The 26,338-nt window shown below is 35.6% G+C and overlaps 1 protein-coding gene across 2 annotated transcripts in view; it reads left to right on the top strand.

The window, feature by feature from the left end:
• Nucleotides 1-26,338, top strand: part of SEC24B (SEC24 homolog B, COPII coat complex component) — a 44,659-nt gene that overhangs the window by 4,650 nt on the left and 13,671 nt on the right. For both annotated transcript variants that reach the window (XM_027904563.1, XM_027904565.1), the window contains exons 2-14: nucleotides 1,173-1,880; nucleotides 8,139-8,324; nucleotides 13,372-13,476; nucleotides 16,402-16,482; nucleotides 17,578-17,759; nucleotides 19,359-19,543; nucleotides 20,662-20,764; nucleotides 21,617-21,743; nucleotides 22,352-22,461; nucleotides 23,378-23,490; nucleotides 24,999-25,117; nucleotides 25,478-25,533; nucleotides 25,859-26,065. In XM_027904563.1, coding sequence (XP_027760364.1) covers nucleotides 1,173-1,880; nucleotides 8,139-8,324; nucleotides 13,372-13,476; nucleotides 16,402-16,482; nucleotides 17,578-17,759; nucleotides 19,359-19,543; nucleotides 20,662-20,764; nucleotides 21,617-21,743; nucleotides 22,352-22,461; nucleotides 23,378-23,490; nucleotides 24,999-25,117; nucleotides 25,478-25,533; nucleotides 25,859-26,065 — 2,282 coding nt within the window. The remainder of the gene's footprint in view (nucleotides 1-1,172; nucleotides 1,881-8,138; nucleotides 8,325-13,371; nucleotides 13,477-16,401; nucleotides 16,483-17,577; nucleotides 17,760-19,358; nucleotides 19,544-20,661; nucleotides 20,765-21,616; nucleotides 21,744-22,351; nucleotides 22,462-23,377; nucleotides 23,491-24,998; nucleotides 25,118-25,477; nucleotides 25,534-25,858; nucleotides 26,066-26,338) is intronic.

Below are 26,338 nucleotides of genomic sequence, written 5' to 3' on the forward strand. Positions count from 1 at the left end.
AATTTTCCCCTGGACCACCGGGGGCTCCCAAGTTAATCATAGGACATCTAGGTGTTACTTGGAGAACAGTGATTTTTCAGAATTTCCAGACAAGAGAAGTAATGCTTAAGGTTTGTAATCATTGTAAATATAAGGGGGTAATCAACTATTCATTATTACCCCAGCTGCTGTTTAGTTTGTGAGTGGGCCATTGCTGTGTTTGTGTTTTTATTGACCAAGGGGTGGGAAATAACACCACAGTCATTCAGCTTGATGTAAGCAATAAGGGTTGGTAATTTTTAGGAAGTAAGTTATCCAGACAAATGCATTTGTTGGTCACTAGAAAATAAAAATAACATTAAGGAAAAGAATGTGAGGAAGGACTTCCAGATTGATCACTTGGCATGAGAAAATCAGCTTGGACATAGTTAACGTTTTGTCTCTAGGAAACAAGCATTTATTTGACCCTTGCTGGACCAGTGTGTAATTAACCTGTAATGTTGCAGAGATAGTTGTAGTGGTAAGAGAGGCAGTTTCTCTGATATCAACATCTCTTATTCCTGATGTAAGTATCAGGCAGTAAACTGAAATGACGTGCCTTGACAAATACTCTGTAGTTTCATAAAAATGTCAGTCAGTTTTCCCTGAAAGCATAATATGTAAGAACATAAAAGACAAATATAACTGCCCTGCAGCACTTCGTCTTGGTCACTATATTGAAGATTTGTGAGGAAGAATACCTCCACTGTTACATATTGACATACTGGTTTGACTGCAACTTTTCATTTTCCATATTCAGGCAGTTCCTTTAAGGCATGCTCTTGTATTCAGACATTTAGAAACATCAGTTTAGTGCTTACTGTTGCTCACTATTTGTTTAAGTATTAGCCTCCTAAAAACTCCTAAAAATATTAAAAATACAAGCAGGAGGCAAACAATCTTGGTGTGGAAACTTCCTTTGCTAATGGAAGCAATCCATCTACTGCTGCTTCTGTGTGTGCTTGCAAATTACTTTAAATATTGTATTTGCATGCATTATACGTGGTTTGTTCTCTTGCTGCTGATGGGAATTGATCTCAAAAGTAGTGACAGAAGATAAGGAGAAACCAGTTGTTTGTTAGTTCAGTTACATAGTCCATTGACACTACTAGCAGATGCACTTTTAATGCATGTGACATTTTCTCTTCTTTCAGGTCCTGTGCAGAGTCAGATGCAGTTTCCCCCTGGCTATGGCTCACATCCTCCAAACTACAGTGCGCCTTCAGGACACTATTCCCAAGTGCCCAATAAAGCTGCTGCTTCACATCTGGATCATCAGTATAGAGCCAGTTTCTACCCTGGTTACTATTCAGCACCAGCACAAAACGTTATGACACCTTCTGTGGGTAGCAACGTGTTGAATGCACAGGGATCGCAACAGTTGTACAACAAAACTCCTCCCCATACTGGGGGGTCAAGTGACGGACCTGTTCAAGGAGCAATATCATCTGCATCTTACTTACATATGAGTGCTCAGCAGTCATATTCAGCATTTGATAATCACTATAGCACTTCTGTCAGCTCTTCGGTTGCATCTCAGGGATTTCCCCTTAATTCCGATCCCTACGCCATGCCTGTGGTTTCTGGTGCCATGTATCCTAATGTTTCCTATCCTCCCGTGGCTGCTGGCAGTGCGTATGGGCAGACATTTACCTCTCAGAGTCTACCTGCTGTTGGACAGTTCAAAGAGACAAATGCATTTTCTAGCCAGAGTACATCTGTACCTCATTCACTTCAACAGCATGTTCCCATGGGATATAATACAACATTATCAACTATTTCATCTGCCCAATCTGTTCAAGACAACCTCTGCAGGAATCTCCCTGGATCCGTTGCTAAAGTAAACAACCAAATAAATACAGGTATTGTATTATTTGAAGGATAGTGAACTTTCAGATTTGTCTGTGAGACATCAGTAATCATGTGCTTTTGTTGGGTTGTGCTTGTTCACTATGTGAAATTCTGTACTGTAATTTCAAATTCTGTCCTTATTCATTCCTGAAGCTTTTCAGATTTGGTTCCTTCAGTCCTCACAATAGCAGCTACATGTTTCTATTGAGAGATACAGAATTTAGATACAGTATTTAGAAGATGGTTTTAGTTTATTGGTGTGTTTTTCATGTGAGTGGCCTAGAGGGAGTTTTTTTGTTCAGTTGTGAAGGAATGTGTAATTTCTGAAGTATGTCTGTTAATCACAGACATAGAGAATTTTTTTAAGTCATGATTTAAGTTGTTTCTTTAAATTTTGCCTAAGTGAACAGACACATGCACTTTTCACAAAGTTCAGAAAAAAGTGGAACCCTACATGGGTTTGGAGGCAATTGTGGTTTTTTTAATTAATGTTTTTGATAAGTATTTGAAAGAGGAAGTTGTAGCTGATTTTTCTAAGCAACAACTTGATGGTATTAGTATGGATGTAGCTATAGAGAATGAAGCTGTGAAGGTGCCAGCTGAGGTCAAGTACATTCAACCCTCACTTCTTTCTATAGGAAAACTTAGTACAAATTCATGAGGTAGGCAGTACTTAGTAGGAAGCGTGGAAAAGAACAGAGATGTGGGAGTGACTCCATGTTGAAAGATCTTGGTCTACAGCTGAGAGATCAAGAGTATGTGCAGAAAGATTCTGGTTTTCTTTCTACACTCTGAATTTTCTGACTTCATACAGTTTTGACTTTTATGCTGTGCCAGACTACGGCTTGCTAGAATGTTTCCTTTTTGTGGTACCTATTTCAGATTATAGTGTAACATTGAAAATGTGTAAGGAGTTCTTGTAGCTGAGGTTTTCTAAGACCAAGGACTTAGGAAAGAACATGGCTTTGATGATGGTAAAGCTTTGTCTGGGAAAGCATTTAAGCTTGAATCAAGCTCATCCAATCCATAGTTGGAATGTGGTTTCAATATTGCTTTCCCCTGCCCCAGAATAAGATGCAGTGTGTCATCCTTCGCTCAGTTTTATTACTTTGAGTACTAGTAGATTTGAATTCTGTCTTGATGAGGGGCTCTGTCTGATTTTCTTCAATAGTTTAAAACCATGAAACAAAATACGGATTAAAAAAGAAAAATAGGGAACTCCTTGAAAAGCTTCTGAAGTTAGTGGCATTTCATGATTGAGCATAAAAATGAATTCTTTCAACGACAGAAGGTTTAAAACTCTGGCCAAAAAAATTGATTCTTTTGAATGCAGAATCTGCAGCTGGACTTCACAGAATGCAGATATCATTCCAGAATAGTACAATTTGCAGTAGACATATGAAAACAACTTATTGTTTGTTTAAACTGTTAGTGTTTCATTTACGGAACTTTTTAATTTCAGTGCTTGTTAATTTTATTTCCTTTGGAGGTATTTTGAAATCCATGATTTGTTCATAGCAATATTTTTTTTAAGGAGCAGCTCTTTTAAAGGTAGAACAGTGAAGCTGATCAGACCATGAAAAGAAATATGAGCAATAGTTTCATTTCTGAACCAATCAGTGCTGCTTTCAAGTGGGTGACTGAGTTAGTGCATGGTCTCAAAAAAAATGTAGTAATATTACACTTGAATTTCAAAGAATTAATGATAGAATTGGCTGTGTTAGTGGTGTGTAATGGATACACACTTTGCAGTTACAAAAATAAACACTGACCCACTGTTGCTGTTATACTTGAGTAATACTGCAGTACTCGGTTTGTTTGCCAGACCGTGGGCATCCATAGCTAAACCACACTCAGACTCTTTCTGAGCTTGTAAAGCTGCTGATACAAGCATGTCTGTCTGGACATACAAGCTTGCACAGTGGACTGGATTGTGGAACTGATTTATCTGGAAAATAATTTTTTTCTCTTCCCTCTGAATCCTGGTGCAACCTCAGCACACAGATGATTCTGTATTTACTGACTGTGAAAGAACAAATACAGATAGCAACTCATAGCTAGGCTGAAGGAAGAGCTGGGCAGTTTCATTACTAAATTTTAAACACCTGAAACCATTTTAAACCATTTGTCTGTGGCTAAACAAGCTGCCTCCCATGATTTCTGACTGAAATATTTCCCAGTGCTGTCTTACTGTTCTCTGGTGGAGTAATTTTACATATAGTATTCTAATTGTTTGCAGCCTTTATAAAAAAAAGGAGTTAGATCTTGAAAATTATTTGCTCGTTCTTGTACATCCTTGGAAAGGATCCGAGTACAATACAGAAGGAACATAAAGAAATGAGGAATGATTTGTCAGAAGGATTTTTTCTGAATATTTCATCCTCCCTGCTGTTCTCCAGGAAGGAAACAACGATGAAAAACAGTTGCTATTTTTTCTGTGCGCAACTTTTAGTGAAATTACTTGAAAAAAAAGAAAAATAAGTTATGCTGAAATTCATGAATATGCTGTCTATGACTGTGTAAGAAAATTTTGATACAGTATCCTATTATTAGGGTGCCAATAAAACAGTTATCAATCATTGTGTCTATGCTGTAGAAGACGACCCCTTACAAGCCTTGAATTATAAATAAGCAAATCATAGGAAGACTATCAGTCAGAATACTACTATCTTAAGCTATTTTTCAGTAGCAGTTTTGTGCAGTCAGTGAGCACTGAAAACTCTCTGTGATGAGAGTGACACCTTCTTTATGTAGAAGAATGATGTGTTTTTAATAAAATTTGTGCGTTCAAACAGGACTTACTTAGCAAACTTAGGCTGGCAAGAGTTTTTCAGAAGCTGTTTGGTTGCTGAATTACTTTTTACCTGAATCAAAAAAGTTGTGAGCGTTGGACTTTACTTGGTTGCTTTAAAAAATCCAGTTTTATGTATGGCCTTGCAAAGCCCTCAAAATACTGACTCTGCTAATATCAACCCCCTGAACTGATATGTGTCATGTACTAAGGGCACACAACTGCAACAAAATCTTTTTCTAAAACTTTGGCATCCCCTGTCTGAAATAGCTGAAGTATTTTCAGTTCAGCTTGCTGAGATTTCACTAGAAGAAAACAAATGTATTTTAAAATGATTTTTTTTTCCATGGAATTTTAGTGCTTTTGATGAATAATAGCCAGTGAGGATAATTTTCTTTGCTTTAGGAAGTAAAAAGTAGGATATAAATATCTGTAATTTGAGATTTTTCTCCTCCTTGCAGGTTTAAACTAGTTTCATCCTGCAGAATCATCCTCTCCTAGCTTTAAATTCTCAGCAGAACAGTGTTGGTAACAATCTGTCCAGGAGCATTGTTACACTATGTAAATAACATACTTTGTATTGTTTCGGCTTTTTGTCTTTCTACATCAGTACCTTTCTTTGATGTTTTTTCAGCTTATTTCAGCTGAAAAGGGTGCACTTTGATTATTCTTGGTGCTTTCCAAGTCAGGATGGATATCAGCCAGAATACTTAAATTTTACTGGACTCCTCCCTGAGGAGAGGGAGCTGGAGAACTCCTCCTGCAGGTGGCTGGTACGGGTTTCTTTGCGTCCTGGCACAGACAGTCTGTCTGCTTGAGCAGGAGACACTCTTAATTTCATTATCTCGCGCGCATACTTCCCATTATGTCAGAGCAGGATGTAAAGTCCTTGCTGCCCCAATTCCATAGGAATGCAGGCTATAATCCTGTAAATCTGCTAATACAGGTGTGGTTAAAAAAAGAGGGAGGACTGCAGCGAGTACAAAAAGTCAGGGAAGTAGGACGATGTTAAAAAACAAGCTGCAGGGAGGTGGCACATCTCTCACTAGAAATTGTGTGTTATGTTGGGTGCAGGAAATCAAGATTGCAGCTGGAGCAACTCAAAAAAGGATGATTCTTGCATCTCTTCTGAAAATTTGGGAAGATACTGTGGTGATAAGCTTTTTAGCTATGACCTATAGGTCTCATGTGAGAAACTAAATAACAACTTTATGATGATGTATAGGGAAAAGTGATGAATTGCACTGCCAATTTGCCCAGTTCTGCAGATTCTTTCTGTAATACAGCTTTTGACTGTAGATATTTATACTTGATCACTATTAGTGCAAGAGATGTTAATGGTTGAGAGGCTTGAAGGGAAAACAAAAGTGCACATTGAAGGTGAGAGGAGCTGAATGTGAAAAACAGAAAATACTGTGTCACTGAGAGTGGATTTTATATTTATCACAGCCTGGCAAAACTCTTTGACTTCTCATGATATTGGTTGATGGGAATATTTTATGGCCTGATTGTGTTTGTCCTGGATAAGCTGATGGGGAAACTTGTACTCTAAACTGGTGTTCAGTCCAGCTTTGTCTTGAGCTAAAATAAGACATCCTAAATTGATCTCTACTTATATATGACGGGCTTACATGTAATCATCTTACTGGCCAAAGGAAAAAAAATGCATAATTTCTCTAACCATAGATCATTTCATGCGATGGTAGTTACCATCAATGTATTTTTAAGTACTAACTTTGTCCAAGTGTTTCCTTGGTTACTTATGACTTTCAAAAACTTCAGTCATCAAATTAGATTTAACATGTAATTTTTCAGGCTGGATTTTTGTACAAAGAAAAAAAAAACATTTTTTTTCTCGGAGTTTAAAAACATTTTTTTACAATACATTTAAAGATCCATGTACTTTTGAAGAATATTGGATAACCCTTGCTTGAGAATAGATAATAGTATTTGGCAGGAAGTTATTATTTGACTTAGAACATGTGACACTGACATTGTAGTGTTTAGCATTGTTTACAGCAGTGCTGCAAGCATTGCTATATTGACTTGAAATACAGAAAATACCGTAACCCTACAGAAAACTCTCTGCTACAAAACCTGGGTAAGGACGTTAATGTGGCAAAGAAATTCCCTTGTTTTAATTGCATGTCTTGCTTGAGAAAGCTGTGCAGTCACTCTAATAAGAACATTTCTGCTGACAGGTGCTGATGCTGCCATGGGAAATCTGCAAGACAATGTGTAGAAACAGAGGTTATAGCAAGTACATTTCAATTAAAAAATACATTTCATAGAAAATTGTATGTATGTTGGAAAAATACATAATTTTGATTTTGATAACACTTGTGAAAAGACTGCATGTGTGCTCAGCTTTGTATTTGAAGGTTACAAAATGTATAAAAGTTCCATTAAGATAGTGCAAATGTTTGCTGTTAATTTTGACTGTAAACAAGGAAAACAGAGGAATCATTTTAAGCCACCTCTTCACCCTCTAAAGGAAACCTCAGCAACCTCAACCTGCCCATAAAGTTCTTCCAGATGTCACCTCTCTTATTAAAGGAAAAGTCAGGGACTGTATGAACTACACAACTCTATGTTCAGAGGAAGCAAAGTTAAAATTACCCGTGCGTCCTCTAGTGAATTCTGTAACTTTAATGAGTACAGATGGTGAATTTTGTTCTTGCCTAATTTCTGTGTCTGTTTACTGAGTATTATTGGTCAAACTGTTTCCTTTCTGTTCTCATTTTTAACAACTTGGTCTGTCAGAGTTTTTCTAGAAAGAATCACATAACACGAATTTTTTGTTTTTAAGCAAAGAGCGACCCTTAGTTAAGAGCTAACTCTTAATGAAGTTATGTTGTCCTTACCTGATAGGAATTTCAACCTAACTGTGTCAAATCTCTCAAAGCATTAATTGGACTTTTTTTTGAAGCAGATTATATCTAGTCCAGATGTCTAAAACGCATCAGAAGTTTTGTGGAGTACTCAGGGTTGATTGAAACAGACTGCTTGGAGTATGGGTCCCATAACTGAGTACCAAAGTTGCAAAGGGAAGGAGGCAGAGTACTGATCTACTGCACAACAGACTTTGAGGTTTCCTGACTGTGGGAGGGATGTTGAGGGGGAGTTATTTCAGATAGACTGTATTCTGCTTAACTGGGAAGAGTAACTTGTAAGAGCATAGAGTTGAGGGGATGTATCAAAAATTAGCTTCTGCTTAGTCTGGATCTTATTACATCGTGCTTTCCTTTTTGCTGTTAGTAGACAGAGTACTTTGTTCATTATAATGGGGTTTTAGTATTACGGGTACTTAATTTTTAAAAACAACCAAGCTGTCCATATATATTTGTTTGAAGGCATCTCTCTTTGAAGTACTGTATTGTTCTTGTAGTTACTGTGAAATCGAATGTGATTGCTTGTGTTGTGCAATTGTCTGTGCAAGTACATACAAAGGGTTCCTGCTTTCTGCTGTTGTTTTCAGGTGGCGTAGATTCTTCACAGCCCGTGCACTCAGTGAGCCAGAATGTTCCATTTACCAAGCCTGGGGTTGGAACATCTGCTTCCTCTGCTGTGGTCTCGTCAGTAAGGTCACCTGCTCCAAGCCTTTCCTCACAGCCATCATCTTCACCATCTGTTACACAGTCACCAGAGCTGGCCCTCCAGGAAGGTACTAAGTGGGAAGGGGAAGTTAAAGTACAGACTCCTGCTCCGTTCCACATGCACACACGAATGCTGGAAGTTTTATTGCTGCTCTTCTGTGCTTGTCTGATTGGAGCACATCTCTTGCTTCTCATAAGACCCCCCTAGTGTTCTTGTTTTATGTCACATTGGTTCTAGCTTCTCTTAGCACTTGTGTTCGGTTTTCTTTGTCTATATATTGTCTTTGGCTTGTTTGTCTTGTTGGCAGTCTCACATGTCTCTAGCTCAAAAAACCCTACTTTTAGTTCCCTTATTCTAAAAAGCTGTTCGTTACTTTAACTTCTTAGAAGGTGGTCTTAAAAGTAACTTTTGTAATTAGTCTGTATTGAAAAATGAAGTGTAAACTAGCAATTTGCAGTGGGAAACAGTGATTTTAAGCTCAAACTGATAGAATTGTTTTATTCCATAGCTGTAACTGCCCATGGAAAGCTACTGCAAGAGTCCTTGTGGGAAAACAGAGTTTTGCTATAAGCTGCTTCCTACTCTGATGTTGATAGCATCTTGACAAAAAAATCAGTTGGATCTTTACCCTTCTTCAGTCATTTTAATCTTACACTGTTGTTTTGACTTGCCTCTTGATTGTTATATGTATGTGTCTAGTATTCTAATTTACTAATTTACTGCACAATTTTTTGTCTATGTTTTCTCTTGGTAATTTCAGAACATGAAATTCTTACAGTTAAAGAACTCTGTATGAGAGGTGGAACTAGGCATTAGTTTTATCCAGAACAACGTGATACGTCTGATGTTCAAAATAATTCTCAAAAGTATAGTGTGTGATTGTCACATCGTATTTTTTATTCTTAAATTTCAAAATCATCTGGCATAAATATCCATTTTCTCCTTTTTCTGGTGGAATGGAGAATATAAGTTGTCTGTGAATCATCTCTGTATATCTTACAGGCAAAAAAATAGTTGTCCGTTGCTATAAAGTCCTATGTACAGTGTACCATTCCAAGAAAAATAAATCAGGTTTTGGAACTGTGGTCCTTGCACAGTTTTGTGATTGATTTTGGTGATAGGTAGAATTTGTGTTGTAGGTGTGCTTGCTAGAAAAAAAATGTTGCTTAGTCTTCCAAAGAAATTGCAAACTATGTTTCTAATGAGAAAAAGGATTTTAGCTGTTTAACTGCCATTGCCTTGACATGCAGTGTTTATGTTCTTGCAGTGATTCCTGTAAAATGTGTTACTGTAACTACAAATCATTGTAGTCACTGCTTAATTCTTCAGTAAGTTCAAATGCTTCCATTAAGTGAAGGTTAATGCAATACATAGCTGAATGAGCACGCTTTAAAACCAACAATATGTTGACATTGTAAAGATAAGTTGTCAGTTTACACTGATCTAGTTTTATTTACATCAGTATAATCAATAATAAATCCATTTACATACCATCACACACGTATCTTTCTATGTTTAGATGATGTTTTTACAGGCATTGGAAGACTTCAGACTCTTCCTTAGTTTCATTTGAGGAGTCTGAAATACATAATGTGCTCTTGCAATACTTCTTTAACAACAGTTAAACGGGGTAACTTCATTTGTGGAAATGAAACTACTGAAAAAATAGAACAAACATAGTGAATATTTTTCTGGGTTAGAATTCCAGGTGTCTTTCTCATGAAGACATTAAATGGACTGGGGTTTTTTTATTTATTTTATTATTATAGAATACTGTTGTCTACATGAAAGCACTGAGTTTTTAAAGTGTATTTCATTGTATTAGGCTCCTATTGGGGCATTCCTATACAGAATTTAAAAATTCTGATTATTTACTTGGCTGTGTTCTAACACGTCAGAAACCTTAAAATGTAGGTTTTATGTTTGGTAGTGGAGCTGATGAGTAAATAAAACTAATATAAAGCAAAGACTTTAAGAACAGAGAAGAGGAGGGCTCATTTTGTAAGAACTACTATTTCTAATATTAAGATCTTAATACTGTAGTAAATTTGTTGAAAATACGAGGGTTATGAGTAGAGACAGGTAAAGAACTTCAGAATATAGTTTGTATTTGCATGTAGTTATTGCATTTGTTGTTTCTGGTGGGGCCTCCATTAGGAAACTTTAACCATATAAAATGTGCACTTTGTTTTAAAGTCTTCTGTGACATGGGTGATTGAACTTTAAATACGTAAATAGTTGGGTTATTTCATAGGCAAATAAATCATTATGCCAGTTTATCTTTTGTGTCCTCCTACCTGTATTTCTGGGTGTCTATACATCGTAGTGGGATAAAACCTTAGAGTGCAGTATTGTTATATTACAGGTACACTGGTCACAGAGTTTAGAAATTTCCAGTCCGACGAATCTGTGATGATTTGAATTATGTGGTTGCATTTTAAGCCAGATTTATGGGATAACCTGACTCAAAATAAATAATGGTTTCAAAATTAGCTTCTGCAGTTTTAGAAGTGGAAGATTTTAACGTTATTGGCAAATATGTAAAAGATACTAAGCAGAACTGAGTTGTCACAACAGAAAACATGATTTAGGCACATGATGGCACTTGGAACTGCTGCCTGCAGCCGCCCATTTCTGCCCTTCAGTTTGTTTTGTCCCCTGTGTTGACCTATTGGTAGCATTGGTGGGCAGTGAACTAGAATGGGTCATCCTCTCCACCTGAGAATGACTTTTTAAACTCCGGGTTGGGTTTTTTTTTTTGGACAGTTGTACTAGCACAACACAAGAGTATCCTAAAGGCAGAAAATTATGGTACTGTTGGCAATAAAAATAAACCTACACAAACTCATAAGGTTGATAAGGATCAAACCATGCTTACCTCCAGAGGAATCACAGTGACATAGTTCATGATTCCTAAACTTCTGTGTCACTAGCATATATTTTTAATCTATTTTTTCTATATTCTTTCTGAACATGTGCTACATCCTTTGTATTAGTGTATATTAACTGGAAAAAGGGGAGTTTTAGGAATAGAAGGTTGTTTTGTTTTTTTTTTCAAAAAAATAGTCCGAAGACTTCAAAGTAATATGAGTAGAATGACTAATTCAGTCCTTTCCTCTCATCTGCGCATGCTTGGAATTTTTGCATTGTCATGCACTTTCCAGGTAGATATCCTTTCTTTCTCCTTCCTGTATATGTGAGTGATATTTATTAGAGATCTGTCTTTGCACCCTCACACTGTGTGCATCTTCTTTTACTTTGGCTCTCTCTGTTACACTGCATTTCTTCTTGTCATTCTGACTTTTTTTCCCTTTTACTTGCACGTTAATTACTTTAGGTTGTTTTTTTTCTCCTTCACAATAATGCAGTTCTGTCTTATTCCTTGGTAGCTCTCCCAGGCCTGAGAAAAGACAGTCTCCTTAGCTGTAGTCTGGTTTTGCACAGAGAATGATTTTCTTGTGTTCTCCTTATCAAGTGGATCCAGTAAACTTCATAATAGATGGGACTAGAAATCAGTCAAATTATCCCCGTGTTTCAGCAGTATGGAAAAACTGAAGCGCTGTATGTCCTCAGTTGCACTTGGGATATTTTTCCTTCACCATTGTGACTACTTGAATTGTGGAAAAGCTTTATTGGAATTGTATGAGTATTAATGCACTAGATAAAGGAGTATGTCACTCTCTTCTTGCACTAACTTCTCTGTGAAAGTTCAGCTTCTCAAGAATGTTGTTATATAGTTTTGCTTTGTTTTCTTGTTACTTCCAATGTTTGAATAGATATTCACCTTGAGTCAGTTGTTTTTTTCTTAAGTGAAATTGAAGTGCTCCTCTTGGGTTCATTTGCTAACCCTTTTTAAAAAAAGCCATGAACCTAACAGCATTTATAGCCCACAGTTTAAACAAAATAAAGGTTGATATAGTTGTTTTAAGTTGTGAATGGGGGTGTTATTATTTACCAGGATGGTTTCAGATTATGCATAACATGACACTTCTCTAGTGCTTTATAGTATTAAAATCAAGAATTCTACTCGGTAGTGCCACAGTGCTTTACAGGGAAAAAAACCCCTCAAACTCCTAAGAATCTGAAAAATTTTGAAGAGTTTTGAAGAACTAGGATACTTTTTTCCCATAGCAATCCATTAGATACCTAAGAGACAAACTGTGACCACTTGCATTTTCTTAGGATGTCACTGCCAGACTACAAGCATATTTAAAATCCTTGCTAACCCTGCCTTGTGACAAGAGAAACTTAAGATTTCTCTGAGATGCTGAAATTGCGTCAATAATGTGTAGGAAATTATAAGCCATTGCTGCATGCTTTACTCTGTTTTAAAATGGTATATTTATGTGTTGCTTTTGTGTATTGTTCACATATGTTTAGAGTAGATAAGAGCAAACAAATAAAAAAGCACCAAAAAAATCTAATAGGCTGTGCTTTGAAGGTTACAACAGTTAACAGTTGTTGAGTTGTCTCCAGATATTAGAAGTGGATAGTGTATCTAGGTGCTTAAATATGGGTCTATAAGCCTGAATTTAGGCACAAATTTAAAAATAAGACAAACCAGATTTTCAGGTTTACTTAGCTTAATTTTCACTGACAGTGTTGCGCTCTTTGTATGTGTGTTTGTACTCTCGCGTGTGGCAACAGCAGTAAATTTCGTTCATTTCTGACAGTGTTCAGAATTCCAACATGAAGTATTTTTGTCTTAAAAGGGGCCAGATGTGCCAAGCAAAAGTTAATACTAAACATTTTCATATCGTAATTCGAATTTATCTGGAAATAACTCATTCATTTCTATGTATTAATTTATGAAAGCATTCCACTGGACAAACTGATATTAAATAGATACATAGGAAATCTGTTTGAGTTTAACTTCCTGATACGCATGCACATACACACATATAAAATTTTCTGCTAGCTTCCATGTTCTACTAATACTTTGCTGAACTAGCCCACTAAGAATTGCTTCTAGGGGTTGTAGATTTAACTTTTTGCATGTTGGGATTTTCTCTAGAACAGCTGATTTCTCTCACTTTTAATGCAATGATTTGTGACTTGCGTTTCTCGTCTTTCCTGTCCGTCTGACTCTTATGTTTGTGCTTTCCACTTCACAGGCATGCAGTATGGTGGATATGTTAATAATCAAGCTAGCTCTGCACCAGCTCCCTTGTCATCAAGTTCAGATGATGAGGAAGAGGATGAGGAGGATGAGGAAGCAGGTTGGCTTTAGCTTTACACCAGTATCATGTTCTCTTCTTACTCAAAGTTTTCTCCATATTTCCATCCCCTGAAACTTTTTCTTCCTTTAAGACAAAACATCACTCTGACTCATCATGTATCAAGTTAACTGGAAATTTCCCAACTGTTACTAGTGTAGTAAACAAAAAGGAGTTCAGTGGCCAACAAATGGGTCTTTTTTTGGTCCTATTAATATCTGTTGTTTTATTGATCCAACAAAGTAATATTCACAACTTGCAAGACTCACATTTTTAATATTTTCATTTGGAATGGGTTTTAAACTCTTAACTAGCTGTAGAAAGTAGACTGATAATTGCTTATGTTAAGCAACGAGATACCGTACATGAAACAAGTGTTTACCTTTTTTCTCATTTTATGCATAGAGAACTCTGACAACTAAGGTAGTAAAGTAAATACTGAAAGGTAGTAAGCGTGCTTTTTATGACTGTAAATTAATCTGCGCTGGGTTTTTTTTCTCCTTCTAAGGTATATCTCTATGGTCAGGCATATAGGTTCAATTTTAATCTACTTACTTTGTAGGAAAACTTGAAAAAAAAAGGTCAACAAACTTTTTAAGAAGAAGTTTGTCCTGATAGGTTGAAATGTTGCATGCATGGTTGCAAGGATTCTGCCTGTGTTTTGTCAGAACGGCTTGGTTTTGTGAGTTTAATGTTTCTCCTCACCTTAGTTTCTTGAATTATGGTAACATTTTTTCTTCGAACTTATAGTAATCTTTATTGTCTCTATGAGTGTAAAAAGCTCTTTGAGAGAAGCATTAGACTACTGCCATTGTTGATAGATTAAAGTAATAGCACATACCGTGTGTTGATATACTGCTCCTGTTTGTATAAGCTGGCTTTTGGTATTGATCTGGAATAGCAAACTTTTGTAGCTTTTCTTATAAGCTTACAATTCATGTTGGAACTAGTCAGAAAAAAATAAGTGTCATATTATTCAGAATTTTATTAAAATAATTAAATAATCAACTAGAATACTGTGAAAATAGCTTAGTGTGCTCATACTAATTCTGTGAAGAATGGAGCAAAACAGTTATGACATACAGATCATAATTAAGAACAGTGTGCTGGGTTCCCATGCCACGATTTCTGTCAAAGGATATGTTGATTGGTTTGCTTCTTTTTTTAAGTTAATTGTAAGCTTTCTCTTATTATGTTGTTCCCTAAACAAAGTTTCATACTCCCTGCCATCTTTCTCTGTGAAGTTAAGTACTTCACTAAAACCTGTAGCCTTGGCAGTATCGCTGTATTTAAGTTTATCTTATGGAAAAGAGTGAAAGGGCACCTAGTTTCAGTAGATAGGCTACCTGATTAATAAGCATCCTGTCACCAGGAAATTAATGTTAAGTCCTAAACAGATTCAGTAGACAGGTTTCTAGCTCAGACTGTCCCACTGGTTTTATGAAAAATAGGTGTGGGAAATCTGGTTGCTTATGATTGTGTAGCTTCTCAATTTTTTTGTTGACCTAAAAAAGTATATTTTGGGTTTTCTGTAGTAGGACTTAGCAAAGCTTTAAAAGTCCTGCTTTAAGAGTTCCTGCTCAGGGAACAAAGTAAGGAATCCTGTTTCCTTCAGTTTCTATAGTAGAAAGATAAAATCTTGCAGTTATGTTCTTTTATAACCTCCAGGATTTTTTAAAAAAAGGAAATACACAATGAATATCTGAAAACTGAGATTGTGTGAATGTCACAGTATAAAATTTTATTTTAAATGATATATTATTGTTAGTGTTATGGGATTTTTTAATAGTATTGGGGTATTTTAATAGTATTTTTGTTTCTTAGCTAAGTGCTTTAAAGGCACTGCCATGGTATTACTGTCTCCAAAATGTCAGTGATGTTATATTTCATAGGTAGGAGTTTCATAGGTTGGAAATCTCAGTTGAAGGGCAATCAAATCTCAAATGTCCCACCATTGAAGTTCCCCCTTGAAATACTTTCAGCTTTGCAATGGAATGTCTGGTCATTGTTGATCCCTCTGAGTAGAACGGTGTCAGTGAATCTTTTGAGTCTGTTCTGATACTCTTTCTGTCATACTTCATGGCTTGGTGTGCTTTAAGGAGCAGATACATTTAATCTCCTCGGCCCTTTTTCTTTGGAAATGTACCTGAAATGGCATTGGAAGAGATGTTTTTAAATTTTCTTTTGTTTGCAGTATTTTTCAATAAAATATTGAAGATCTATGCATAGGTCAAACTAAAAAATAAGCAGTAAGAATCTCTTTAGTACTAACAACTATGTATGTGCTCATTGTGCTTTTTTTGTATTGTCTAGTTAAATTTTGGTACTTACTTTTACATAGTTACTTTTAATTGTTTATTCTGACTCTTGTCAATGATAATTGAAAATAGAAGCTTTAGATTGAAAGGTAAACAAGCTCTGAATTACAACAGTACAGAAAGGAGGGAAGAATTAAATACTTGACAGTTTGGCTTGAAGGTGGGGATGGTGCATAATCACTCTGAAGATCACGGGAATCTTCAGCTGTTTGCAATCTTCACTTTGTGAAGAGAGTCCTGAATGGATATTTTAAAAATGTGCATGGCTTCAGTTGAGGTACTCTAGAAAGAGCTTTTGGTTTAATAGAACGAAATTTATTTCAAGAAAGAACTTTTTTCATTGTTTTTGTCCTTTTCCCATCGATCTCTCTTTCTATTTGTTGGGTATGTCTTTGTTTGATTTTTAGTATCTTGTTAATTATATCTTCCTCCCTCTCCTCTTTGCAGTGTTAATAGCTTTCATGTATTCGGGCTGAAGTGGTGGGGTTTCTTTCCAGGATCTTTCTTCACAGTTTCTAATCAAATATTAAGAAAAACATTCTCAGTCTGTTATTTATCAAAAGTTTGGCATTTCTGAAGTACCTAAAGTTAAACTGTTTTCCTCCCCCAGCACTTGATAGTTCCTCTACTACAAGCAGTGCCTCTCCTGTTCTGAACAATTATGATGCCCTGGAAGGAGGTGGCTATCCAGGTAAGCAGTTCATTTTGAATTGTTTATTTAAATGCTTAAATGTGTTTTTTTATTATGTCCAGTGTTGTTTATTGTTAGTTAACAATCAGATGAAAGGAAATGCCTATGAAAGGAATGAGAGAAATCATCAGAGAAAACATACATGCCTTTTTTAATCACTTCACAGTTTTAACACTGAAGCTGACATAACCGTTTAATAAAAATTCCCTGAATCATGTAATACTTTCCATTGTAGTATTGAGGGTAGTACTGAAAATATGCTAAGTGTGAAAGCAGCATCTTTTTCTAGATTATACTGTATGCCTAATTGTGTTGGCAATAGCAGCTGCTAATAGTGGCTGATACACAACAGAAGTCTTGAGGGAGCAACAATATCGGCTTGCAGAGATGCTTGGATCTGGTTTTCTTCTTCTCTTTTTCTTCATTTAAAGAAAATGATACCTGTTTTGCTAATTTTTAGCTCTAAAGATATCAGAATTGTCAGACTGGTTCTAAATGAATCTGCTAATTGACTACCCTGGTCTTGAAATCTGTAGAGCTGCCATATTAAGAACAAGTGGAAAAGATGATATTCGAAGTATGTTAGCCAGTATTTAAAATGATAATTGGATAAATTTGAAGGGTCTGTGCCTCTGGCTCTTTTTTTTGTATATCCCTGTGCTGCAGTCACTGTAGAATTATAGAATAATTTTAGCCTTATGTTTGACAGTATTCAGCAGTGGTAGAGCAGAGACTAAGCATGGTCTCTTGTCGTTTATATCAAATATGTGTATTGTAATAAAATGTGGTTCTAATAATTTTTTTCTTTTTTTTATTCAACTGAAATACTTTTTTTTCAAGTTGCCTCTTTTTATAAGGCAACATTTTGTTAGTAGTAACACAAATATGTGGTCATTTTCCCATATACGTCATCTTTGTCAGTGTAATTGCAGTAATCTTCCTTGCTAATTTATTTTTTCAGTGCAGAAAAATAACTTGATTGATAATGAAAAAACTTACAAATGGAAATGTCATTTGTAAAGCATTTAGGAATTTTAATTAAGAAGGAAATAGTAAGTATATTCAATACTTGTGGGATTTCTTTTGTCCATTCAGATACACGTTCTGTGACCAGCAGCCCAGTTCCTGCTCCATCAGTCCCACAAACATCAAAAGCTTCAAAGCCCTTTGGTTATGGATATCCAGCACTGCAGCCTGGCTACCAAAATGCAACACCACCTACTCCTGTGCAGCCCAGTAATCCAGGACACCATCCTGGTTTCCAACACTATCCACAGGTTTGTATTTTTAATTTAAAAGTTACTTCATCAAGTAACTCCCTGGGAAAACCTTTTTCTACATGATATATTTCCCCTTTACTTTCAGTATTTTCTATTTTATTTTTTAATTTCTGAGACAACAAATGTTAAGTATAATATTGATGTTGTAGCTCTGGATCTAAACTCATTGGAAGGCTTTTGAATGACAATTTTAAGTGTGCCTCCAAGTAGTTAAGCTGAACAAGTTTTCTTCACCAGTTATTGTCACCATCCACAGTTTCAAGGTTTGGTGTTTCAAAGATCTGAACTTCACTGATAGGCAACCATGAAGATGCATAAGGAAGTACTCGATCTGCATGTATTCGAGCACTTCTATAGGCTATGATCTCAAGCATTAAATGACCTTATGAGCAAGGCATGGCATAGGGTCCACATAAAAGAGCTCTTGTGCTGTCTGTGCATGTGATGGGGCAGGCTGACTGCATCTGCTCTATTTTCCTGGTAAAGAGAGCACCAAACACTCAAGAAATTGTGTACAATCACCTGACTCCTGTCATACATGTGAATCACCTGAGTGCAGTGAAAGCTGAAGAAGAAACAGACACTGAGGAAAAATGCAAATGCTGAAGCGCTGCAGAGAAATGTGTGTGTGAAGGGGTCAACAAAAAGAAACGTACATTTCCAAATCCCACTTTCTGAAATAAGGGCCAGCTGGCAAATAGAGTGAAACTGCTGTTGTAGGTGATCACAATTCCTTAGTGATCTGAGTGTAGCACCATAATTTAGTATATAGTAGCCAGGAATGCTTTCACTGTTACAGAGGTAATTAAAATGTGACCTGGAAGAAAGTGTTGGTTGTGGTGTTTTGTTTTGTTTTGTTTTGTTTTTTTAAATTGAAAGCATTGTCTTCATCTTCACTTCATCATGAGATGCAGGTACACTCTTTTCAGGAGCACACGACAGAAGAACAGCAGTTGCAGCAAGTTGCAGGATGTGAGTGGGAAGCACTAGAACAGATTGTGCTGTGAAATTGTCAATTCTTAGCTATTATCAAAACCCAGTTGATCAAGTCTAAGCTAACTTTCAAGTTGTTTTTTAAACAACCTAATCTAACTTTTAAGATAACCTTGTTTGAGCAAGGGGTTACACTACCAGACTGCAAAGGCGCCTTCCAATCTAACCTTTTCTCCTCCTCTATGGTTTTAATTTAAAAATAAATATGTAAAAGCAGTGTCTGTAACTTGGAAAAGTTACATTACAACAAAAGTTACACTGCAGAGTGCAGGGAGGGAAATTGTGTCAGCCTTTCTAGTAATTTGTTTTCTTATGCCTGGAGGGATTGAAGGTTGATATGTGACTGACTTCCTGTGTTGATTTGTGTCATGAATTTGAATTTTGCCCAATGATACATATTTAGAAGGCATGTCACATTTGTCTTAGCATTTTTAAATTTCTACCATACCACTCTCTTCTTGTTTGTTTGGGTTTGTTGCTAACTGCTGCTTTATCTTTTTTCAATACATGTCTGGAAGAAAGGGGGACTACAAGAAAGTTTAAATCATGTTATTTAAACGTGGTTGTGTGTTTACCTGTTTGTCATGCTCTTACCTTTTTCAGCAATATCCGAGTGTGAACCAGCTGTCCTCTTCCTTAGGAGGGTTAAGTCTACAGCATTCTCAGCAGCCAGAAAGCTTGAGACCAGTAAACCTTACACATGATAGAAATATTTTGCCAGTGTCTTCAGTTCCAGCACCTGTGCCTAACTTGAATTCTGATCTTAGGAAATTAAACTGCAGTCCAGAGTAAGTGTACTGTGTCTAGAACAGCATCTTACGTTTTTCAATAACTAATAATTAATTAAAGTGTTGAAAAATGACTAAACTGACTCCTGACTTTAAATCGTAATAAGTTAATAAAAACTCTTTCACTTGAAAACAAGTTTATCCTCTGCACCCTTACACAAGTGTTGAAACTGTCCTGCCATCAGAATACATTATATGCAGTGGGAGTATAACTTATTTCCTAATATGTTGAGAAGTCTGCTTAATCTGTACCTTTAATATTTTATTAATTAAAAAAAAAAAAAAGTCTTTTAATAAACACCCTAATGTTATGCAGTAGAATATTTTTGTAACATTGCAGGAGATTTTTTCCGGAAAAGTGTTATGATCATGCCTGAATACATTGAATAATGTATCCTTTTACCTCTAGTTGATATTAGTGTTATCAACAGTCCCAGGTCAAGTGCAGCCAGGTACAACGGCAAGTGCTATTCCTTAATGATTTTATTTGTAATTCCAAAATAAGTATTCTTTGTTGCCCCAAAGTGACTCAGTGTCCTTACTACTCTAGTGACAACACACAGTCCCACCAGAAAACGGGGCTAGAAATCATTCTTAGGTGTGGAACATTTTGGACACCACTATTTGTGCACTGGGTTTTTTTGGCTTAAATTAGCTTGAAGTCCATCCTCCACGTTACACAAAAGAAAATATTTTGAGTCTACTCAGTATTTGGGATCCTTTTCTACTGTTTTCTTATATGAATATTGTTTACTGAGAACTAGTAAATACTATATTCCTTCTGTAGTTCCTTCACTGGAAAAAATTTTATAATGAACAGAAAAATACATAGTTTTACATTGAATGTTGTACCTAAAGCAGTTCTGATTCTTTATTGCAAGTTGGTGTTGGTATACTTACACTGATGAACTATTAAACTGGGGAGTGGGGGGACTATTTTTTTTGTTTCTTTAGGAGACCTTTCTTTAAAGCTCTTTGCATTTTGTTTTTTATTAAATCAGCTTTGTAAAACACAGGATTTCTTAAACGTCCGAGTTCTTTAAAATCTGGTGTTAACACAATGTTTTTAACATAATTTTAAATTTCATTTTCAATGTAATGTTTTTATTTCCTTTCAGCTCATTTCGATGTACATTGACAAATATTCCTCAGACACAGGCTTTGTTAAACAAAGCTAAGCTTCCTTTGGGTTTGTTGCTGCATCCCTTCAGGGACCTAACGGTAAAGTATCATACTTTTGTTTTTTTAGAGTGTGTATTTAATATATACATATTTTATATATTTAATATATACAATATTTGTCCTGTTTTCATTCAAACAAAAAATTACAATGAACTATTCAGTCCTAATTTAACAGAAGTACCAAAAAATTGTTTGGGACGTAGGAGGAGGGGAAAAAAAGCCTTGAAATTGCTACTTCACTGAAATTCATAATGGAGGAGCTTTGGAGAAATTTTTCCTTTCCTGTGGTTCTCTGAAGCAGTGAAGTACTGCTCTGTGTTGTGGGCTCACAACTGTCAGATATCTCTTGAAAAGGTGTTTACAGAGCCCTCTTGTGCTCATGTTGAGTGTGTTACTGGCCTGATTAATGCTTTTGGTAGAAAGTAAGCACAGTATAAGATTGAAGATGTATTTATAAGTGTTAAGCACCTCCTCGCCATCTGATTTGTTAGTATTTATGTAAAAAGGTGAATAACCGTCTGGTATAACTTCTTTTTATAAAAAGTGTTCTTTGTGTAAGGTTTGCTGTCAGTCGTATTTAGTCACTCAAAGTGGTCCTGTCTTTCATAATTCTTCTTGCCATAGTAACTGTAATTTATAGTAATTTCATTCAAAATCTTACTACATCTTTGATTGTGATATTAGATTGAGGCAATAATTAAATGGTATTTCTTTTGTTTTTAACGGAGAAGTTATTTTTAGTAGGGCATCATAATTTTATGAAAATAAACTAAAAAGCTAAAAGGAACGTGATAGAATATGTAGTCTTATGAAGCTTTTATGAATTGTACTGCACATTTCCATGAAATGTATCATATACCTTTGTGACAGCTTTCCATTGTTTCTTTTTAGCAATTACCAGTAATAACATCAAGCACAATAGTAAGATGCAGATCCTGCAGGACATACATCAACCCTTTTGTTTCTTTCATTGATCAAAGGAGGTGGAAATGCAATCTCTGCTATAGAGTTAATGATGGTAAGTTTCGTAGCAGGAGATGCTTGCCTTTATAGTATCTCTTTCAAGCATTTGCATCATACCAGTCCATGGAAGACTTCAGATTAAAATGTAGATTAAAGTGCCAGTGTTCTTATGATCCAGAGATTTTAAAAAACATCTTAATTCAAATGTGTTTTGCAGTCTTCTGGAAGATGAAGAAAATGTATTCATATAATGCTGATTACTCATATAATGAATTCAGCTTATTCCATTGACTGCTGTTGCAATATCAAATGGAAACATGATGGACAGCTACTACTGTCTGCAATCCAGGCCAGGGGTTATGAGAAGCAACACAGATTGCTGCTTGGTGTGGAATGCTCTGTTTGCATTGGTGTTTTATAGTTGGGGGTATAGTGCTATTTAAAATAAACCTTCTTTTCTTTCCAGTTACTGAACTTGAATGTTGCTTGAAGTGTTGCTTCAAAGGGAACACTTTGAAGTGTTCTTTAATTTTATGTATCCTTAATGTGAAATTTTTCCTGTTGTGATAATTGCAGTGTGTCCACATTACTTTTGCTTGTAGCTGCAGTAATGTTTTTTATTTGCTGACAAAAATATGATGTGTATTACATTTTTTTTTATAGTTCCTGAAGAATTTATGTATAATCCTCTGACACGGTCTTATGGTGAGCCTCATAAACGGCCAGAGGTGCAAAATTCTACAGTGGAATTCATTGCTTCCTCAGACTATATGGTAAAAAAAGTTTTCGTGGTAACTTGAGCAATTGCATGTTAATATAAAAGCGTTTGAAATTAATGTTGCATATTGCTCCGGTGGTGTGTATTAAGTTTCCTGTGAAGGTCCTCTTAACACTAAAGAATTTTTAAAATTCATATTTTGAGTTTTTGCTAATGCAGACGTTGAAAGGCTTGTCAATTGAAGGCAATTCAGTGTGTGTTGTCATCCAGTGTAGTTTAATGTGGCACAGTCAGATTTGAAGCCAGTGCAATGTAATTTCTGGCTTTCCCAATTGTTTTGAGGAGGTTTTGAAAGACCAGTAATGGAATAACTAGCAAATTAATTTAGCTTCAAATTTTCAGTCAGTAATTGTGACAGAAATTATTAGTAGTAGTCAGCTTACGATTGCTGTGATAGTATTCTTGTCTCCAAGAAAGTTAAACAACGCCTGGGACATACTGACGTTATTAACAGCAGCAAAAATAAGTTGTTCTCTTGTCTTTTAATTGAAACATTGTGGCAGGGACATTTGGCAGTGAATAAACAGAGCTCCTTACAGAGTTTGGAAAAGGATGTAGGTAGAATGTTTTAACCCTGTTTAATGTATCACACTGAGAGAGCAGTGAAGTACAGAAGAGTGAATTCCATATCTTTCATCAATGAGTTGACTGGTGGAAGGAGGGACTAAAATACCAAATTTTTCTGAAGTATAACACTATATTTATTACAAATAGCAGTTATTAACCACTGGGAATTGTGGTAAAGTCTATCTTCATGTTTCTTAGTAAACTGCTTTTATTGCGTACTGTATACTTGGCATTTTTCTAATTATTCCCTTTTCCCGCTTCCCTTTTTAATGATTAATAAATTTTACCCATTTCTTTGAATATGATTTTTAAACATTTTTTATTGTTTTTTTTTTACTTTGTAGCTTCGTCCTCCTCAGCCTGCGGTATATTTATTTGTTTTAGATGTGTCTCATAATGCAGTAGAGGCTGGATATTTGACAATAGTCTGCCAGTCATTGCTGGAAAACCTAGACAAGTAAGAGAATAAACAATTTTTTCAAATTACCTGACATGTTGTTATGAACAATACTAATTTACAATTTTGAAAAAAAACTTGCATAGTGTCTAAACATCCTGTCCCTAAAGGGCAGAAGCTCAGTTGCCTGGAATTCTGAAATGCAGCTTACATCTCTAAAAAATCAAAACCAAAAACCAACCAAAGAATCTAAACTACCAAAAAAAAAAAATAAAACCAGAAAAACCCCAGCTGTTGAAGCAATTTATATGCTGAGGGATATTTTCCCTGAATATGATTAAAGGTGTATCTGCATATAATTTACTTACTTATCTGCAAAGAATATTTAGCTATAACTTCTAGCAACATGTTGATTGTACAAAGATATATACACTGCAGTGTTCCCCTCTGCCGACAGCAACAAAAATGAACTAAGTTACAGGGATTAAATTGTCTGGTTCCTGTGCTGAAATGACCCCGGCACTGCATACTGGAATGTTGTAACCACTAGTGTGACACTGCCTGTGTGAGTTGTGTTGTCAGTTTGGATTTTCCAGATCATGGTTACCTAGATCTACCTGTGCCACTTTCTATCTGTTCACGTTTTTGCACTGGGACAGCATTCATGGGATTGTTGCTGGTGCTATTTGAGTGAGGGTTGATAAACTTCACTGTGTTCATGTCTTTTGACAACTAATCCTGTGAAGGCTTGCAAATTTCTTTCTACAAATTTTTCATGGGCAACTGGATTTTCATTTCTCATGAAGAAACCAATATGTACAATAAAATTCTTCCATTTATTAGTTCAGTCCTTCTTTGTTCAGTTTTTTATGGGTATTTTGTTAACAGGATCTCAGAAACATGCTAAATTATTTTAGGAAAATCCAAAAAATCCCATGCAAAATCTATAGGAAAATCAGTACATCCAGTTCATTTATATACCTAGATGGTAACAACAATACTTGCCTTTATTGCTTTTGATTGCTGTCATGATTTTCAGCCCTTGCTGATGTTTTATATTCTATTTGAGAAACTGCTTTTAGTTTTTAATTTTATATTTTTAATGCTATTTATTGAAATATGGTCCCCATGAGCAATAAGTATGTTGCATAGTAAAGACATTGGATTTCGGTTTAGAGTTGTAAGTACTCTGTAACTGTATTAGTAAATGGGTTTTTTGAATTACAAAAGAGCAGAATGCTCTGTTTTCTACTGAAGAACTGCCTTCTTTCATGTGTCAGTGTAATGTCTAATTGAACCTATTAGGTTCCCTCTTGGAGCAAAATATCAATATATTAGTGAGTGCTTGTCCATAACATTGCTTTTGTAATCTGTCTCATTATTCCAGTTTTTCAGAAAATACTGAGGGAATATTACTTGTATTCATGTTTCAGATCTCTTTTCTTATGTTCTCCCTTCACTCCTGTACACTAGAGCTGAGTTTCTGCTAACATCAGCAGGAGCTCTGAGTATGTATATGTGTTGAGAGAGAGATTTAGGGCTTAATAGTTTATTTTTCAATGCTTCAGGCTGCCTGGAGACTCAAGAACAAGAATAGGGTTCATAACGTTTGACAGCACTGTTCAGTTTTACAACTTGCAAGAAGGTTTATCTCAGCCTCAGATGCTGATTGTCTCAGATATTGATGGTAAGTAAAAAGAAAATGGAAGCCGAATTTTTGAGAATCTGTTATTTATCTTTTCCCCAGAAGAAAGATTAGAATCTCTCAACTATTCTGATTTTAGGTCAATGTTATTGAATGTATAGTGAACATATTTTTGAAAAGTAGTCTTACACTAACTATAGAATAGGTGATGTTTAAAATGTGAAATTCAAAACATAATTTTGCTTTGACTAAGACAAGCTTTGTATAGACTGTATTTTTCTCCCTAACACACATATCAGAAAATAGACTATTTCATGGTATGAGTAGCAGTGGGCAGTGAAATGTTTTGTTCTGTTTTAACATTATTTTTCTCTTTAATGTTTTCTTCCATTCTGCTTGCAGATATTTTCCTGCCTACACCAGATAGTTTACTTGTAAATCTCCATGAAAGCAAAGAGGTATGATTGCTTAAAATATATAATTAAATTTGAAGAGTTAAATATTCAAATTAGATAGTCCTGTTAAACTTTGAATTCAAATTTACCTCTATAATATGTAGTTCCAATGCTAATTTTTAATTATACAAGTATTACATGTAATTCGTTTGATACATCACAACCTCTAAAATTATGCCTTTGTTTTCCTTAGTGTGTAAACTGAAATATTTGGTACACATTGTGTCACTTCAGTTATGGCAGTAGAAAAACAGCATAAACAGTTTAAAACCAGCAGAAAATCTCAAGCTTGTAAAGCTCATAAAACACCTTTCAATCTGTTCTGCAGTTGATAAAAGATCTATTGAATGCGTTACCAAATATGTTCACCAATACAAGAGAAACACACAGTGCATTGGGCCCTGCTCTTCAGGCTGCATTTAAACTGATGTCTCCAACGGGTGGTCGGATATCGGTCTTTCAAACTCAGTTACCATCCTTGGGAGCGGGGCTTTTGCATTCCAGAGAAGATCCCAATCAAAGGTCAAGCACAAAGGTAAAAAACTTCCTTTAATATTCATTTCATGAGACTAAGGACTGACCAAGTCTTTCTGACTTGTGTAGTTCTGCAGATCAACGCTTGCTTTTTGTTTATAGCAGTTCACTAAGTTAAATTATATCTATAGTTATACATTTAAGATCACATATGTATGTGTGGTGTTACTTGTTTCAAAGTGCATGAGCTGTCTTTTGGACCTTCGGTTCCTAGTTTCTGTTGGCAAGCAAAAGAAACTGCAAGTATTTTTGACTCGGTTAATATCAACCTGAG

Source organism: Empidonax traillii, unplaced genomic scaffold (assembly GCF_003031625.1).
Source record: "Empidonax traillii isolate 1590-97213 ecotype Southwest subspecies unplaced genomic scaffold, ASM303162v1 scaffold1066:size251847, whole genome shotgun sequence".
NCBI classification, from domain to species: domain Eukaryota; kingdom Metazoa; phylum Chordata; class Aves; order Passeriformes; family Tyrannidae; genus Empidonax; species Empidonax traillii.